The 20088-nt window shown below is 36.8% G+C and overlaps 1 protein-coding gene across 2 annotated transcripts in view; it reads left to right on the top strand.

Annotated features, from left to right (window-relative positions):
• Positions 1-20088, top strand: part of CDK19 (cyclin dependent kinase 19) — a 133057-nt gene that overhangs the window by 35727 nt on the left and 77242 nt on the right. For both annotated transcript variants that reach the window (XM_055809932.1, XM_055809931.1), the window contains one exon: positions 15175-15285. Coding sequence is in view for 1 of the 2 variants with exons in the window: in XM_055809931.1 (XP_055665906.1) it covers positions 15175-15285 (111 nt within the window). In the remaining variant the exon portion in view is untranslated. The remainder of the gene's footprint in view (positions 1-15174; positions 15286-20088) is intronic.

The raw sequence follows: 20088 nt of genomic DNA, 5'->3' as shown, positions 1-20088 counted from the left end.
TATTAGCTTGTCTTTGCCTCTTCAGTCAAGAGCAATACTGCTTAAATGTTTGTCTTGATTAGCAGAGATGCTCTCTTCTTGTCTTTTTCAAACGCTGTTGTCTCTAATTCCTATGCTAAACCTCTTCTTTGTTGTATAGGTTTTTTTTGAATAGTATCCTTCATATTTTGTTGCTTAGACTTCCTTATGATATCTGGTGTGTAAGTATTCATGACTTCTCATATGCTCTTGTTCCTGCTTGCTTTTCTTCTGTTGATACACTTTTTGATTCTCCTTGCATTTACCTAATCTATCACAGGGTCTGTCAGCAGCAATATTTACTACTTTTGCAGCTTCTTCTGTATGGTAGAGTGCTAATAATGAAATCTTACAATCAGCTTCTGCATATCTTTCACCTGTTTTCAGGAGAGTTTTCTCCATTTTTACAGTTCAATTGTATCACATATCGCTAGTCCCACATTCTTTCTACCACCCTTGACATACTCTTTGAGCCCTCCTCTTTTTCTGCCTTCCCTTTTCATACAAGAATTTGACAGGTACTATACATTTTCCCATTTCCTGTCTTTGGAAATAGAAGCTTCTTCCTTATGTGCCTTCTTTTCTCTGCAACGGTTCCATGCTTCGCTTTTTTTCTTCTTTCCAACCTTCTGCTCCAATGCAGACATTAGCCTGCTGTCTTAAGTAACCTCGCTTTCATGGGAACTAATGCTTAAAAGAGCATTGGTGGGCCTCTGGACTTTGTGCCAAGTTTAGGAGGGGTGTTTGCTGTGCTGGATGCTTTTCTGTGTGTGTCTCACCCCTTGACATTTTCTATACTTGCCCGTTGCTTTCCCCTCCACTAGTCTTTTTGCCTCAGTCTTGATTTTCCTGCCTAGTTCATTCCTTTTTGTACTCTTTGTCCCATTTCCCACTCCTTGCCTCACAAATGCTGTTTTTCCTGCTTCAGCTTTGCTAGTGCCCCTACTGTTTTTTTTTTCTCTCTTCACTTTTGTTTCCATGGCCAGTTGTGATCCTCACCATTGTAGCCCATGTATCCTTCCCTTGGTGTGTTGTATTGTTTGGTTTTTTTTTTTTTCCCTAGCATCTTTTTCCAAGGTCTCGTGTGTCTCCTTGCTGCTGATGGCATCTCTGCCGTTCCTCCTGCTCCTGGTGTTGCTGAGCGGAGCAGCCAGTAAGCTGCAGCCTGTGTCCCTCTCCTCCTGCTGGCTGTCATGCTGGTTTCCTTCTTCCTGGAGTGGTTTTCTGGACAGAGACTGTCCCTTCACTTTCTTCCTACCTCCCCTCTTTCTGGGGCGAGTTTCATGTCCCTTGCCCCAGAAGAAGTCAGCCTTCTTCTCAGGGACTGAATTAAGCAGCAGAAAAATTGGAGGAACTTTCTCCTTTGTTTTAGTGCCAGAGCTGTATCTGTTGTGTGTCATTTCACAGTTTTAAAGGTCTTAAAAGTCCATTTCTACAGAGTATGCACAAATAACATTTCCCCCTCCAAGGGAAAATGAAGCATCAGATAACAGTTTGGTGATACAAAATTGCTTAGCCTAGTTTGGCTTCTTTGCTAACCTGTGCAAAAGTGTAAAATATCTCATAATACTGAGCAGCTTGTGGGATAAAATTATGTTTGTGTCTATTAGCGTTGATTTTTAATGGGAGGGAAACAGCCCTAGCTATTTACAGGCAGCAGTGACTTACTGAATGATCGTTACTCTGGTACAGGTTGAGGATATGGGGAGAATCTTGGAATCTTCATCACTGTTCTGGAAACAGCTCCCAGGTTTAGGAGTAGTCAAAAAGGCAAATTCAAAGTCACTAGAATGTCTTAAAAATGAATTACAGAAGTCAAGAGCTGAGAGCAAACCAGATGCTGCCAACCTCATAAATCCCTGGTGCATTCAGTTGTTGAGTGTCTGTGTGCCATCCGGATCCCCTTCCGCCTCAGAGAGAGCACAGTAGCTCTAGAGAAGGTAAAGAGAAGGGGAGTCAAGAAAGCAGGTGATACAAAACTGCGTCTGTACGAAACAGACTGGGAATCTGTGAGTTGGAAGTGGGTAAAGTGAAGGAATATGCGTGAGGTCTAAAATCAGGGTTGTATGGAAAACTTAGGGAACTGTTAGTGTTCCTGAGAAGGGAAGAACTAGGGCAACTGCAGGAAGATAGCCAATCTCTCGCCGATACGACTTGATTTTGAAACACAGCTCTCCATCTTGTAGAGACCCGGTGTAGGACTAATTTGTGGAGGAGGAATGTGGCTGGGATCTAATTGAGCAAATGCACAACACCAGTGAAGGACCTTGGTTCAAACTGGTTCTCAATCCCTGATCTGGTGGCTTGCTGGAAGCTGAGAGCTCATATCACAAAAGAGCTGTACTGCATGTGTGCTGCTTGTGTTCTTTCCTTTGGTGTTTGCCTCTGCCACATCAGGGGCAGGGTAGTAAGCAGGCTTGAAATGCGTTGAGTCTGGATCAAGTACAGCAGCTCTTTACTTCTCTGAGTAGGGACACACATGTATTAAACATTTTGACCTCAGCGGTGGTCTTGTAAATGGCTAAATGGTTTATATGAACAACCGGATGTTCACAAGTGCCCAGACTGGAAAATCTCAGCCCAAACAACTAGTTTGGCAAAGTCAGGAGGCGCAAACATGCAGGAGGCTTGCTGTAATCTTTGGAATTCTCCATACTGGGTGACAGCATAATTGTGTAGGAGAGTTTCCTAACTTCTGAAACATGGATTTCTCTTACTTCAGGCAGTGTGAAATTGTTATTCCAGAAGGAAGATGCACATAAATGAACTCTGACATTTTGGCTGGGATTATTAAAATGTTATTTGCTACTGCTAATTGCATGCTTAATGAGATACACCAGATCTGGAAGAGTTCTGTTGCAGGTCTTGAGAGTGACTTCCAATTACTCATTTCTGCATAATATCAGGGACAGTATCTGCATTCAGTTCTCGGGAAGAAAGTCTAACATGAGTGTTCATGGTGTGTTGTTTTCAGGGCCCCATGGCTTTTGCTGCCTTGGGCAAAAAGTCAGTTCAGTTCCCATTTGCTTGCAGTAAAATTTACTTTAGAGAAAATTTATATTCAGTAGAAGATTAAATGCAGAATGCCACATGCCTAACTTCTCATGGTGGTAAATATTAACCAGTTACTAGTTCCTACTAGTTAGTTTGTTCTTCTTATTATCTACAGGTTTCAAAACCTCTCTTACAGAACCTTTGTTGTTCAGAGTCCTTATGGATTGCCATAAGAGCCTATTTACCATATCTTGTTTGTATTTGTATCTATTTGCTCACCAAATGGTATATTACATTAAGCCACCTTTTGAGCCTTCCTGAACCATATCAGTTCTTATTGGGGGAAATACTGGTTTTGCTGCATTTGTTGCCTCATTGAAGAGTTTTTCATATTTAGTAGAAGAATGAGGAAATAGCAGGCTTTAGGTTCCAAACTGATTTTTATTTTTTTTATCCAGTTGCAGTCTGATCTTGCGAGTATGAGAGGAATCTTGTGGTAGGCGTTTAATGACTTGGGAGACCGCCAATGAACATCTTGTTTTAGCTTGCTTCACACATTAGATTTGTGGCTAAAAAGATTGCAGAAAATTTGGGTAAAAAGTGAAAACCAGTGAGCAAAAGCAGAAAAATTTAATAGGTAATTGTATTCATAAACACTGAGAAGATCCTAGCTGTGTACTTCCAGAGTGAAATGCTGGATTTGTTGTAAATAACTGTCAACAGACTAATTACTTCTATAGTTCTTGAGCAGAAGCTCTGAAAGAGTAATACTCTTAAATGAATCTTAAACAGTATAAAAGAAACCTGATCATAAAACTACATGCAAAACTTTTGCTACTTTAAACAGACCCAAGTTAATGAAAGGAAGTTAATGACCAGAAAAATACTCATTTTCTCTCCTCCAGTCTGCAGGCGCATTTCTCGCTTGGAGCATAGTATTAGACTCAGTTTATACTTGCAACTATAGGCTTGTCTATTAGCTTGCTTAACTAGAGGTAAGACATAAAAGCAAATCAGTTGAAGTACATCAAACTTTAATGGGTGCTGTCATTCAGCTTTAACTGCATTTAACTGAAGCAGCTTTAACTTGATTCCCGTAAGGAACAGAGTTTTAATGTGCTTAATATGTTTTGAATTCATAGCTCTGATTTGATTTAACTTTCCATTTAAAGAAGACTTGAACTATAAATTATATATCTAAACTCCTGCTTCCCAGTCAGGAGTAAGTAGAATGAGTACATATGAAGACTAATCATTAGTTTTCCTTTTTTTTTTTTCTTTCTGTTCTTCTCGCTTTAACTGTGCAAAGGTAATTCTTTGTTTGCGTCCTGAAATGCTAAAATACATACAATTTATGTCATGCAATACTGCCACTGAAAACGTAGTAGATTTTTCAGGAAGGAATAATAAAATCTTCTAGATCACACTGTTTCTGTGATCCAGCATTATGGAAATGTGACCTAACAGAATTGTATCCTGACTGGAGGCTGCTGCTGCGTTGCTGAATCAGCCATTGGTGTTTGGTCCAGATTAGGGCATAGGCACTTGATTTTCATTTCTTTAGAGTTTCTCAGAGCGTGGACTTAATGCTGCTTTAGGCTGACTGCAGGACAGCTGGTATGTGATCTAGCATACAACCAGTGGCTACAAAGTTAAGCCACCACTAATTCTTTTCAAACAGTTTTGAGTCACAGGGGAGTGTTGGATTAATACTTCGTATTATAGGAAGACTGCCTTTTTAATATGCTATTGGAAATTCTGAATTATTGTTAGACTGTTGCCTAATTATAAGACTTGATTTATATTCCTGTATGTTTTTGTATTGGAGAAATAATTGTATGCAGGCTGAGGACTTAGGTGTGACAGTACTCAGCAGCATACTCTTTAACCTTGAATAATACACGAAGTCCTTTACAAAGCAGAGGTAGAGTTAAAATCTGGAGTTGGATTTGTATCATTCAGCATGCACACTTGAGAAGCTGTGTGGGATTTCAGTTACTTGATGTATGCAACATTTCTTGGTTCCATCCAGGGCTGGGATACCTTCCTTCAGGCTGCAGGGAGTCATGTCTATTTACTCCGTGTGTTGTCCCGAAGTCATACTTGCACTGTGCCCCTTCCATTCAGCGGGTCAGAGCAACGGGGAAGACTGGAGCCAGGTTTGCCACTCGGTGGGAGTGCTTTCATTATTGAGCTGTCAGATTAAGAGGAGATGCTGGCAGTCTCCCAGCCAATTTATTACAGAGCCAAATCTGTTAGCTATCGTCTGGGAGAACCCCACACAGATTGATTTTTACAGGTGGTTTTGGCAGATGCTTTGGGTCTTGGGTATAGGTGTGAGCGGGATTTTAAGCAGCTCAGCATTGTCATGCTTGATGTGCTCTGGATCTGTATAGAAAAAAAAACAGGAAAATTTCGTATCATGTAATAGCAATAATTCAGGATCTAAAGCAGAGGCACAGAATTGCACTTTTCTCTGAGTCCAAAAGACGTATTCTGGAATTCTGTTTGTTATCACTGGTGGGATACAAGAAGTTATTGGATGGAAGTTTTTGTCAAGATCTAGATTTTATTTTCATGAAACAGTCAAATAACTGATGATATAATTTGTGTTGTGTAGCTTGTAATACTAAACTGTGGAAAATGGAAGAGTATCACAAAATGAAAATTTCAATTTAATAATAAAAATCAAGAAGTTAAGTAGGAGATAATGAACTTTAGGAATCAAGGGGACACATAGGTTGTAAAAATAATTTCTATGGGAATTCTTTTCAGGATAGCATTGCAATAACTGTCCAGTCCTTTGCATAGGTTAGAAATCCATTACCTCTTGAGAGATGGATTACAATGGTGCCATAAATAATCATCCTGAGGTTGGAAAAATACACTTTTTGGCCATTCTTTGCTAAAACACTATTCCTTTTATTCTGGTTTATATAATATTTCTCTTTCTGAACTTTTTGAGAGGAAAACTTACTTTGAAAAATGGATGACTGATCAGAACTGATGTCTAGTCTTGTTAGTTGCCCTTCTACAAGGGTTTTGTAAAACCTCAGTTGCTGTTGCTGTTTATTCTCTGTGAGATACAGTGCAAGAGTAAGATTGTAACTGGTTGTGAGGAAAAGTGCAGAAATGTTAGAATAAGCATTGCAAGAGAAAACCATTTGCACTTTTGAACCCCAGACTGAATGTGTAGGTTTGTGGAATTATGTGATGCTGCTTCTGAATTTTAAAGCTATGTTAGCGAAGTGGTGTGTTGTATCCTCCTGCCCCATTGTAAAGACTGTTCTAATATAGCTTTAGGTTTAAAAGTATTTTTTAGTTCCATGGGGAAATTTCTTCTCAGTAGCAGAAAATGTATTTTTTGTCAACCAAAAAGCAAATTTGGAGTATGCTCATAGATGTTTTCGATTTAGTTGTTGGTGTTATCTGTGTGGATTAATGTTCTTTTATTGTAGGCCAAATAAGGAGAAAAAACTCTGTGGAGAGATACAGAGCTTAAACTTCTCTGTACCTTCCAATTGGGAGGAAAATGGTTATTGTTAAATCTCTGTCAAACTGACTACGTTTGGCTACAGAGCTGCCTTTAATAGAAGAGAAAGCTTAGAATTTGATTGTCTGAAAGGAAACAAGGTTTCCATTAGGAAGATGCAGAAATTAATAATTCAGATGTATTTTCTAGAAAATATATGAAAATAAATTATATATTTAATATGGGCACTGGAGCTTAGCTGACATTCTATGATCTTAATCTTGGCATTTCCTTACTTAGTTGTATAAAAAAATAACAATTTTCTTGTTTTGGAAGTAATTTTACAATAGTTCTTTTTTTCCATGTAGAAAGAAGTCTGTGCCATGGTATGCCATGTGGGTAACTAAGAAATGGAAAGAGTTGTCATACTTGTATTTCTGCCTCTGTTTTCCAAGAAAAGCTAAAGTTACTCAATTTTATTTTGCTGAGAACCTCAAGAAATAAAAATGCAGTTACCCTAGTTTCTGTTCCTTTATTTTAGTTAAAATGTAATACTTATGAAGTCTTTTGCCAAGCTTTTGTTTCAGAATAATAATATTATTTAGCAATGCCAGACCATTTTCAGCTCCTGAAATGAAAATATTTATGGAATAAATACTTTCTTAATCCTTGTCATAGGAGGAGGGTGGAGCACATTTTTGTCCTCTTCCTGTCCTGGCATTTGGCAATTTACTGGCTAATTTCTGTTAAGTGTCTTTTTACTTATTTATTTTTTTAAACATAGTTTATCGTTCTGCTGTGGGAGTTCAGAGCCCTCACAGTTTGGTGTGTGGTTGCATGCTTCAGAGGGATGGAACTGTGAAGAAAGGAGAAGGCTGAAGGACGTGTAGAGCAGGCTTAGAGGGACATTTCAATATGAAGGACTACTTGAGATTAAACTGATGAAAATTGGGTGCTTGTGTAGGAGGAGGGTTAGAGGGAAGAAGAGAGTCTGTTTGGACTCATGCTTTAAAATATTTCAGCTTGTTAATTTTAATTTGGAGCGTGCTTTGTAAACTCCTCAGTTTATGTTCATGTAAGTTCATTAGCAGTTCATGTAAGAATGGCACTTGTTAATTTTTGGCATTTCAGTCTGCCTCCTGCACTTGGTTTTGTGTGCCAAAGACTGTCCAAGGGCAGGGCTTGACCAGACGAGTATGCAAAGAATATGTCCTCTCTGAAGCAGAGTTTAAGCTACCATTTCAACTTTCACCTTTCTTCTCAGGTTCCTTCAACAGTGCTGGTTTTTTTGTTGTTTTTTTTTTTTTTTTAAATATTTATTTATTTAGTATATATATATATTTCCATGTCTTTTTTTGTTGCCCACATCTTTTTGAGACCTCTTACACATGTGCTAGCCACAGTCATCTTACAGCTGGAAGGACTGATAAACAGACCCTTCATACCTGCTCAGCTTGAAGCTATTACAAAGTAAAGACTTTATTACTACTTCTTTTTTTTACACATCAGTTATGTGGTAACTCTGTAAGTGGCGTTTCTCCAACTAGAAAAGGGAATCCAAACTGGAAAATCTCAAACCTGAGAATCAATTTGGATCACTGAACAAAGCTGATTTTTGAGTACTTTTTTTAATGTGGTGCACTTTCAGTTTCCCTCTCTTTTCTTCTTTCTGATAACTTTGAAGCCTGTAGCACAGTTAGAAAAGAATTGTTCTTACAAGTTTAATAAAATTAATAGCTGCCTTTTTTTATTTTGAGAAGCCCATATACCTCCCTGAGGTAAAAGCTGCAGCATGAGCTCAGTATGATAATAGGCATCAGAGGGTCTACATGGAAGGGATGATACTAATAACACGGAGGAGAGGATCTAGTCTTGATTAATAACATCTAAGTAAGTTGGAAGTTTTAAAGAGCTTCTGAGAAAGTAAAATGATGATCTTTAGGTTCCTTTGAAAACCCCAGCTTCAATTTAAAACCAACTTCATTGACCCTAGAGGCTTTGAATAGATTTATCACACAAGAGGCAGCTTTAAAATTCTACACTGTACAATTGCTTTTATGAGGGATCAGGCTCGTGCTTTGGTCTTTCCTATGACTTCTTGTGATGCACATCTCCATCCGTTAAATGTTTTGATTCTAGCCTTGAAGATGGTTGGGGTAGCAGAGTGCATTTCTGTCAAAGAAACTACCAAGGGTGTTCCAGATCAGTTTAACTGTGTAGATCAAAAGATTGGAGTAAACTGTGTGAAAGATAGGAATACTTCTTAGATGATATTGACCTCAGAATAAATTTCTGAAGATGATTGCGGGTTTTGTCATTGCTGACACAGAAATACATGTTTACTGCAAGTTTTACTAGTGTCAGTAGTGAGAGTGATGTTTGTCTTCCTGTTTTCCCTAATTTTTCTTAGGTTTCCTTCGCAGTGAGATGAAAGTGTCTTCACCCTGCTTTTGTAGGTTTTAGCTAGAAAGTATTATTCATCCTGTGGTGTAAAAGTATTTCTGTGCAACAGTTAGTTCTTTGAGGAATGTGCTGCCTTGACTATTTTTAAATGTGCTAAACGCCTTTGTAATTGATCACGATGGTTATACTAGTAACAGGGTAACTCTCCTTCTGTCTCACAGAAGTTGTCTTTTTCTTTGTGGGGAGAGAGGCTGAACTTTCTGTACCTCAAAAGAGCAATTCATAATTGCTGGTCTACTTCATCTAAAAGTTACTTGCATTATATGGTGATAATTTGTAGGCTAAGGTTAAACCAAATTACTGTAGAAGGTGGCTGCCAATCAGTACATGAATTTTTTCATCTGCTGGAAATAATCAGTCCTCACCAAACCCACCTTTCATGAAGGCTTCTATAAAAGCACATACTACGCAGACGTATTGCATCACTGAATCTAGTGCCTGACTGTTACATCAAATTCAGCTAGTAACTTTTTTTCCCCCCAAATTACGATCAAGCTGCAAATGAGAGATGCTGTTTTCCCTGTTATTGAGGCACATTCTTGAACCTTTCTGTTCATGAGATCCCATGCTGCAGGGTAAATTTATCTCTTATCAGTTGTATCTGCCTGTTCTTGAACCATGATTGTCATTTAGCGTAATTATGTCTTTCATTTTCAATGCTCATGCCTCTGTTTTTTAATGGATATCAATCTAATTTCCTTTCAATATTTTATTGGTTACATAACTGAGTAAGCTTTTTCTTCCCTGTTGAGGGAGAGACTGCTCTTGTGGACACCCTTTGCCTCTTTCAGGGTGCGTTCATCGTCGTGTATGTGTGTGTGTGTGTGTGGAAGGGGAGATGTTTGAGCATAGGTAAAGAAAACCACATGTAATATTTAAAAGTACATCACAGAAGTCTTTTATGTATTGCTATCAATACACCTCTTTTCTCCTGTAAATACCTCAACTAGTATATCTAGTATCAGACTTAAGCTCTCAGTTTTCTTTGTTCTATAGTAATCCGGTTCTACCTTTTTGTCACTTGTACCTGATGCCTTCTTAGTCTTTAGTAGAAATTCTTGGTTAGTTTCTAAGTGCATGAATTCAGAATTTTGTGCAGTTAATTTCATCTAGTTTCTGTTACCCTTTGAAGAAATTACTGCCATTCTGTATATAGTGTGTAGCTGCCTGGAATCGTACAAGCTGTTTCATGCCATTCGGGCTATCCAAATGCAGCATTTTAAGATTTGAGACTGTGGCATCAACTAAGAGAAGTGGCGAGCAAAGGCATTTGTACGATTCGCTTGACCAGAAGAATAATCAAAAAATCTAATAGGTTTACAAGAAAGCCATTAAAGTTGCACAGATGTTGACAATTCAGAATGATGTCCTTCTGAATGACTTTCTACCTAAACTGCTTTGTATGCTGTTACCAAGACCGATACATACTGTTACTCACCTGAGACAGGTTTTTATTAGCATTTTACTGCAACTTGTGTATGATGGAACTTGAAATTTTAGAGGAACAGTAAGCTACAGTACCATCAAAATAGGATGTTGTGTTCACTTAGTAATAGATTTTAGCAGTTGCAGATCCTTTTTACATTTGGGCTGTTACCTTGTAATAAAACGTTGTCAGGTAGCATGCAATCTTTCAATTACTAGGACAGTTTATTAACAACTTCTTTCTAACTTTAGACTTGAATTAACCAAGTCTCCAAACTGATTTACTTTTGTGAAAGACCTAAGAAAAATAGTATTGGTATTATGTCTCATCTATCCATTTTGTATGTTTAAAGTTTATACAGCAATCTGTGGTGCAGAAAAGCTGTAGACAATTATTTACCGTGTCTCTGAAGTTGTCGTTGGGATTCTAGATATGGCTAAAATGCACATTTGTGAAATGTGTTTGTGGTGATGAACAAACATACAACCATTTCAGGAAAAGGTGCATGACTTAACTGTTAGATATATGTGGCACGTGACTGCTAATAAAGGGAGTAGTGAAAGGGTGACATGGCAAGGTGAAACATTATACCAAGCTAAAGTCTAACTCTAGTCTTAAGACACTCTTCCCCTGCCACCCCCCCACCCCACCCACCCCCAGTTTGGGCAATATATTTAACAATTAGGTTTTCTGCTCCCTTATTCAGAGAATTTGAAGTCAGGTTCGTTCTTAGTCTGCACAAAGATGATAGGAACCCACAACCCTTCATAGCAGAAGCTGGCAGAAAATCTAAAGTGGCAAATCTAACATGAGTTAGGTCTTTGTTTCAAGAGTAGGGTTAGCTGGGCAACTGGGGACTACCCTGGCATCCTTTAAAGCAGTACATAATTTTGAAGCTATTTAGACAAATATTAATGAGAGTACTGTTAGGTGGTTGGTGTGGAGGTTAAATATTGACAAAATTCTAGTCAGGCGTAAAAGTCATTAGGGTACGTAGTTGATACAGCCACGATGCAAGTAGCTTTAAATATGACCCCGTGTTTTCACATTATTGGCTTCCCCCTGTCTGCTTTAATGAAAATACTGTTTTTGAAATCTCAGGTTTCTTTTTAGCTAAACGGCAGATCAATAATTATCTTTGAAACATCTCACATTTGCACTCTCTTGATTTCCATAGCTGTGTATTTAGTTCTGCCCTGTATTCCTTTCTGATCCCACCTTTCCAGTGCTTTTTGAATGACTCCCCTCATCTCCGCTCTTTGTGGACCTGTTCAGTCCTTGTGGTCACTCTCTTCTGCTTGTCTTTGTCTCTAGATGAGGTTATTTTCAGCTGTAAATCTGACCGACATTTCTGTTGGTGACTCATGCTAGCCAATTGTACCCTGAGCTATAGTTTCTCATGTCATCTAGTTGGTGCCTAGCACCATTGCAAGCCCAGCATAGCTAGAGCAGATCTTCCATTCTTGACCAGTGTGTTGGACTCTAGAGCCAACATTTTCTTGGTATGGCTCCCGGCTGCTGTGCAGCATTCACAGTCTTGACAGCCAGAATGTCATAAAGCCTTTAAAACTGTGCTGGTTTGGATGTGTACCGCTTCCGTCCACTTGCAGGTTTCTATTTTACATGAAATTTTTTGTGGCCTCCTGTTATATTAGTGTTAGAAGTGTTATTATATATATTTATCTATACATAGTACTAGTATATAGTAGAAGAAGGTGGTATACAGGTCTGTTGTTTGCTGAAACTACAAAAGCACTTCCAAAATTACTAGCTGTGCTAAGTGCTAAAGCATTCACTTAAGACAGGTGACAAGAAAATAAAATTTGAGTTGCCTTCCACCTTATTTATTGATTTAATGAATTAAAAGAAAAATGATTTAACAAATTAATTAATCTGTTGGAGTACAGAATCAATAACACAAAAGCTTATTTTAATATTTTTAATAATAACTTACCAGTATTTTCTGTTACATGTTCCATCTAACATGGTCTAATAATCTAACAAGATTACTTGACAAGTTTTCAGTCTAGTTTTTAATATTGGTTGGTGTCTAAATAACTACAGAAGGAGTTTAAGTCAGAGAATCAAGTCCATATATGTTCTTTATAAATGATGAATATCCCATTAAATATAACTATTAGAGAAGATGTCTTTTGGTAAGCATTCGTATCTCTGAAATATTTTGCTGTGTAACTACTTCTCGTGAGAGAAAAACATAACATTTTTATTTATAAGGCTGCAGTAGCCGCCATGATTAAGGTGTCAGGAGCATCCCAGCATCTTCTAGATTGCACCTTTAAAAACAATCTTACTGCTTTTAACATGTTCATTTACAGTACAATTTAGAAAAATTGCTAGCTTTTATGAGCAGGCCAGGCTGGAGAAGCAGGCAGGTAGAGACTGTGTTTGTAACCTGCGTAAACAGGCTTTATTAGTTTGGTGGGAGCTCTTACCATCTATGTCTGCAACTGTAACCAGTCATCCAGTAGCTGCAAATCGTGTCAGAACTTTTTTGCAGACACTGTTGGCCTTAGAGTACTGTATTCTTCACCTTCAGCTCAGATACAGACATTCTCTGTTAGAAACTCAACATGTGTAGTATAAAACTAACTTGATTTCTTCCCACGTTCCCTTACTTGTAACGGTAATCAGTGTTTAAGATCATACCAGTAACTCATGTGAAAAATGCTGGGTGTGGATAGGGATGCTTATTGTGTCATCTAAGTTGAATCAAAAGAGAAGAATGATGCGTTAGAAGTAACTTACTCATTGTAAATGAGTGTATGTCATTGTTTTGGGTAAGAAATTTACACTTTCTTTCATATTAAAGTATCCTTTTTTGTGACTTGCATAAAAAGGAGAGGTTTCAGGTTCATTTATTAATCAGGCTGTTCTGATAGCCCACTGCTATGTACGTTTTCTCTCTGTGGACTGGTGTGAGCAGAAGTGTTTCAGAACTGAAATATACACATTCCTGTCTCGTTTTCATATAGTACCTTTCTGTTAATGCACAATGCTTTAGGCAGTCTTCCCATTCTTAATGCTCTACATAATATTTCTGTTAGTGTTTATTATATGCTAGCATTTGATATGGAAATATATTCTCTATGGCTGTTTCTTACTGCAAAGTTTTACATATTTTGAGATAATGGTTTATTTAATCTCATTTTTTTAAGGAAGAAAAATCTGGAGTTATTTTATACTGCTATTGCAGCCAACAGTATCTTTAAGAAAAATCTAACAGCAAATAAAAAAAAAGTGCCTACTATATTTTTTTTTTTTCCTCCTCATAGTGTAAAAATTATCATAAAATAGAAAGAACTCCTTATTGAGAAAGAAAAGAGAAGAGGCAGAGGCATTACATCAAGTCCCTACTGGAAAACAGTTTTTAATATTGCTAAAGACAAAGTATACAGCAACATCTCTTGATGCATGTCGAAGAGACTTATTTTAATCTCTAGAGTATTGTTAGGTTATAATTCTGCAAGTTGTTACTATTTACGTGATAAAATGATATCTACTGGTATCTTGTAAGTGATACCTGGGTGTGACTATTGATCAGTTCATTAGGGAGGAATTTCTTTTACAGCTAGAAGTTCTTAGTGCTTAGAGAGAGGAAGAAACAAAAAGAAAATGCTTCCTGCTTAGTAGAAAAGGCATTTAAATTATTTCATTTGCTGGAAAACTGGAATAGATCTAAGCAGTTGTAATATTCCTTAGAACATACCTTGTCTTGACAGATACCTGTATAGCCAAAGGATAATATAAATTAAAATTAATAATTTTCCATATTCCCCTATCCCCCCCCCCCCCGCCCCCATATTGCATCTTTCTCTGTAAGGTGAAAAAAGGGACAATTCATTTCTCTCAAATGTGCCTTGGAACCTACTGCATTTACTATTTCACCATTATAAATTGATTTTTGGCAATTTATATACTAGTGCTGCAGATGAAAGCAATTTTCAGATAAAACAGAAGTGATCAATCATTCTTGTGACTGCAGTATGGAAGAGGGGAAAAAAAAAAAAAGTGATTCCATGGAAGTGATGTTTTTGGGAGTACTGCTTCCCAACTCCTCCTGAGACTGATTTAATCTGGCAGAAGGATGACTTCAGCAGTGGTGCCTGTTTTAATGTGCTGTCTAATTAGTCATGAGACTTAGTTTTCTTTCTGGCAAGCCATAAATAAGCCTGGGTTTATTTCTGCATTATGGGATAGTAGTTGAAACAATGATTAGAAAAATGGCTTTGGTAAACTTCTTTTTGAAAGCAGCCTTATATTCTGAGAAGATCCACCCTGTGGACTTCTAGGCAAGTGAGACAGGGATCCAATGCAAAAGAAATCATTGTACTACCAATAATTTATGTGGTGATCAAGGACTGCGTTGTCCACATAAAGAGCTGGACCAGCAATACAGACTTCATTCTGGCATTCTCAAATCCTGATGTTCACCTTTAACAGAACAGTTATGTTTGTGTGTAGTAACATCTTTTACTTTAGGATAGAGGCTGAGGGTGAGTGGGATGAGTAGGTGGGATGGGCAGCTGTGTGCTGACTGTGGGGCAAAGAAGGGTAGCTGGTGATGGCCAGCTGTGTTGGCAGAACAGTAACCCATGCCACGGAGGCTGTGTATATACAGATTTTGACATTTTGAGGATTATGTGCTGAATCACTGGCATCTTTTCTTCTAGGGCCTCTTCTAGGATTAATTGCTCACTCTTTGTGCTAAGCCCTGTTTTGTTGTCTTGTGTCTTTCTTAAAAAAACACAGAAGTAACAAGAGCTTCTCTGTTTCTTTGCAGCTTTTACGAGAGCTGAAGCACCCTAATGTGATTGCATTGCAGAAGGTTTTCCTTTCTCACAGTGACAGAAAGGTTTGGCTGCTGTTTGATTATGCTGAACATGATTTGTGGGTAAGTACAGATTTCCCCGAGTGTCTGAGGTAGTATAATATGAGTGTGTGCGATATACCTTCATATAGCACAGAGATGCATAAAATTTGTAATTAGGGTCTAACTGACATCCTGTTATTTGTACACTTGAAAATCTGCAAAAAGCTATGTAGAATTTTTTGAAGTCATGTTGCATTTTGAAGCGAAAAGATTTTTCCTACAAGCTCTAATTGGAGTTAAAGAAAGCTTTCCTAAATGGAGGACTTGTAAAACAGTTTGCAACCAACCAACCAAACTCTCTCTCTGCTCTCCCTCTTTCTGCTCCCTTTCTCTCTGCACTTCACTGAGTCCTATCACTGAGATATAGTGGAAGTGACCAACATTCAATCATCTAATTCTAAACAGTGAATTTGTGACAGTATGAGCAGAAAGAAAATAAGAAGAAAAAGTAGTGCTGCTGATTGGGCCTACTGGTCGACTATAACTATATGGAAAAGGAGTAGAGGCTTAGATGTCTGTTTTTAAGTTCCCAGCAAAATATGATGATTTGATTTAATCTATTGTAGAGATGGACATCAATGATGTGATGAGTTGAACTCATACAAATATCCAAGCTCCACACCTGTTCGTAAGGTGTGAGTTGCTTGGGCTTGGATTTGTGTTTAAACCCAAAATATATAAAACACTACGAGTATTAATGAATATGTTTATAATTTCTTCGAAAATACTGGCAAGGAGAGGAAGCAGTAATATAAATTCCAATATTGCTTTTTAAGGCTCAATAATATAAAAGTTTCTATTACTAATGTTAGTGACAAATTGCTCAATTTCTTTGCACTTAGCTCTCAAGAGCTAATGAATATGTACTTGTAAGTGACACAAATTGTAATCTGGAAGGAACATAAAATTAGACCATGCAAAAAGGTGCTCCTGGCTCGGAACAAGTAAAGTCATAGTATTTCATTCCCCTTCGTATGCTTAAAAAAATATCTTAATTTGATTTCTCTTATGGAGTCACAGATTTGTATTTTAAAAGTTTTCTTCATCGAAGTTAAGTGTATACTGAGAGTTTGTGTATTTCTCATAACTGGTGACAGTGATGATGAATAGGAATACAGCAGCTAAACCCCTGTATGGTACAGAATTTATTTGTGCACCAAATGAGTTTACTCATTTTATAGAACAACCACAACAAACATATTTTACTGCTACATTGAATGGCATGTTTAAAATACCTTTTTTCTAACCTTTTCCATTTGAATTTATTTTGGGCAAGTGGTTATTACGCTATATGTGATTTTTCACATGGTTTAACAGGTTTAGATGAAGAATAACTGCAGTCTAATCATATTACCACTCTTCACATCTGGCTGGGTATTGGTCATAATCTCAGTGAACTTAATTCTTTTCTATTCCTTGAGACTGAAATGTTTGTTACACTAGTTATTTGATGTGAACTGGTCTCCCACTTCCTAACTCTTACTTTTTGTTTTTCCCCCCCCCTATGGGACATGCTACACGAATCATTTCTCTTTTGCTGTATAATTGCCCATGTTTCCTTGCTTCTTAAGCCTTTGCCAGGAATTTTTTTTCCTCCCTTGCATAAAGTTAGCCATGTTCAAGGCACTCTTGGTTCTGGCTTAACCTTGGTCCTCATTTCCTTTACCGTCAGCACTTCCCAAGCATCGCTCTTAATTCCCCTTTTGTCTCTTTTGCTCACTCCCAACTTTGTGTCTTTTTCCACGCTGCCTCCTACACATGGAACAGCCTCCCAATTAACGTACGTAAAGATCCTTCACTATCCTCCTTCAAAAAACTCCTGAAAATCCACTTATTTTGTAACGCATTTCAGTAATAACAACCACTTGTCATTCTGTCTGTGTTGTGTTGTGTTTTGCATTTCCTGTGCTTTACAGCTTGTGCCCTTTCAGCTCTTTGGGGTAGAAATTGTAGTAGGGGATTGGCACGTTTTGTTATTGCTTAGCACCTTGTGCTCCCCCAGCACTACACAAAAGCAAAAAAAGTCTATTCATTGTGGGTATCACTTTAGAAGGATTTAAATTTTGGAATTGTAGATGTGCTATCACTAGAGAGAGGTAGTTTCAATGGTTTCAAATATAGGTACCTTAGAGTTACTTACCAAAATTTGTCTGAAGTATGGGTATCGTCCTTCTGTTCAAAGCTGCCCAACTGTATTAACTCCTACTGGCTGCAATGAGAAGAGTAAATGCTCATCACTTCCAAAACATCAGATTAATTAAAATCATTACATTTTTTCAGCTTCTGTACTGGAAACATTTGGCAAGAGATGAATGAACTATATTAGATGCTATCTTATACTGTTAATTTGGTAATGCTGGAAAAAAAAGATTGTCCTGTTCTAATGAGGAAAAGTGATGGTGCCAATTAAGCTTATTAAAAAGTTCTTTTATGGTGAGCAAGAACTTTTTTTTTAACTTTGTATTTAATTCCCAATGATTAGACTGCTGAAATATGAAATGTGAGTATAGATAGCGCCATACTTTATAATTTGCTGTAACTTCTGTTGATACCGTTACTAAGGGATGAAGAAAGCTATTCTAATTTGAACTACTTTTGACAGGTATTGCTGATAACTTACTATGTTGTCTTTGCCTACAAACTTAAACAGTCTATAAAAGATTTTTCCTTCATTACCTCTCATGTTGCATTATACAAAAATATGCAAAGCCATTCATGAGGTTACAACAAAGAATATCTAAGAGTATAGGAATTCTTCTGATGAATTGATTTATAACCCTTGTTTGGTTTAATTACCATAACTCTTAATGTAATCCACAGATGATTTCCTTATGATTTTTCTTGGCTGTTAGTGTCTGTCAACTGGTAAAGTTCTTAGACTGTTGGATGTGCCACATATGTTAATTTATAGTGTATTGTCTACACTGTCATCGCATTATATATGCTCATGCTATGAAGTAAATGCAAGATTCATTAGCTTGTAGCTCAGTATAAAAGGAATATCTGATGGAAGGTTAAAAATGTGTCTGTCCAGAGATGGTATTGAGTATCTCATACATTACAGGCCACATCCTTTCTAAATCCCTGGCAACCTGCTTCGGTGTCACACCTTTATATTCTAGATGTCTGAGACTTTAAGCTTCAGATATTCATAGCCACAGAACCAGCCTTCTCTTGTTCTGTCTCCTGTGAGGGACTTTTCTTTTTCAATATCTACTCATAAGGTCGTGAGTGCTTTAAATCCAAATTGTATTCAGGTTTTCTGCCTTGATTAATGTATGTTAAGATCAAAAATGTAACTATGTTAACACGTAGCTGAGTTACTCTTAAGTCCATGAGTGGAACTCATGCTATTTTAAAGTTACTTTTTCCAGTACACAGTTAAAACTTCATAGTCTTATAAAACTATGCATGGATGAAATCTTTCCAAGAAAAAGTGTAATTCCTTCAACTGATATGTGTATTTTTCTGTTAATTTTTGACCTTTTTTTTTTTTAAAAAAAAAGGTTGTTTTAAATCCATAGGTTTTTGCTATTTTATCACTAAGGAATAACTTACTTTGCTATTCAACTTCAATGTGTGTTCTTATTTTACCTTAGTCTTAAGTTGTGTACTGCTGTGCAGGACTTCCTATGTAAAACTCATGCACTTGAAGACATTATTCAAATTTATATTAAATGCATGATGGTTACTTCATTGGACTTTTAGAAAAGTTGAAATCTGCTCTGGAGGTGAATTCTATTTGTTGTCAGTGTAGTTACTTTTAGTCATTGAAGAGTTATAATACTTTAGACCTTTTTTTTGTTCCTAGCTGCTCTCCTATACTTCTATAGCATCTTATTTTTAGTATTGAAAATATTTTCTAAAGCATGTATTTTTGGGTTTGGTACTGCAGATAAGCACATGTTCAATGTCTTCAATTCCATAGTGTCTATATTGTTAAATAGGAGTTTTGTTCCTAAGCAACGTTTATGTAACTCTTTTTTTGTATGTGCTGATTTGATAGGGTATCCACTTTTTTAGCTATGGTACAGAGCTAGTTTCCAGACTCATTTAATATATACATGTAACTTGAAAGCCTTAAGATCCCCTTTTCTGGAAATCTATGTTGTAACTTAAATCAGAAGCTTCTGATTATTTTTTTTTTAAAATATCATTCTGAAAAACAGTGGCGTTTTTATCACAGTAAAATGTTTTGAATGTGTTTTATGGCCATAAAAACCATTGTTGGTTCTTAATAAATGGGTTCTTAATAAATAAGTAAATTATTAACTATGATTTGTAATATTGAATGTGATAATACATTAACTGTCCAAGACCAGTTGAACCATGATGGGTATTTTTTAGGTTTGGTTGAATGTTTCTCTCTTATTATTAAAAACTGGTGACCTCTAACAACTAACTGCTTAGCAGTAAATACTACTGAGAAATATGAAATAAAATTAATCTTGAAAATATTATTGATAATGAAAATATATGCACAGACTGGCTTTGTATTATATTAAATACTTGTTACTTATGTATATTGTGCTCTTTAAAAGTGTAGGATAGAGATTATAAGCATGGTCATGTATACCTAAAAATAATCATCAAATAATGGAAAGGAGAAAAATATTTTTTCTACTTGTAAATTTTGTAACACTAGCTGACTCTCTCAATATATATATAAATATACTTATTTTCAGCAAACAATATTTTGAATAATGTTCTTATATGCTAAATGAAATTGTGAGGGTTTTGCAAACTGATTTGTGCAACGAAACTGCACATTTGCATAATCACACGAATGTTTTCTGATATATCTGAGTTTGAAAGTATTCCTCA

Source organism: Falco peregrinus, chromosome 7, assembly GCF_023634155.1.
Source record: "Falco peregrinus isolate bFalPer1 chromosome 7, bFalPer1.pri, whole genome shotgun sequence".
NCBI classification, from domain to species: Eukaryota; Metazoa; Chordata; class Aves; order Falconiformes; family Falconidae; genus Falco; species Falco peregrinus.
Note: the sequence above shows the minus strand (reverse complement) of the source record. Positions and strands in the feature narration are given on the sequence as shown.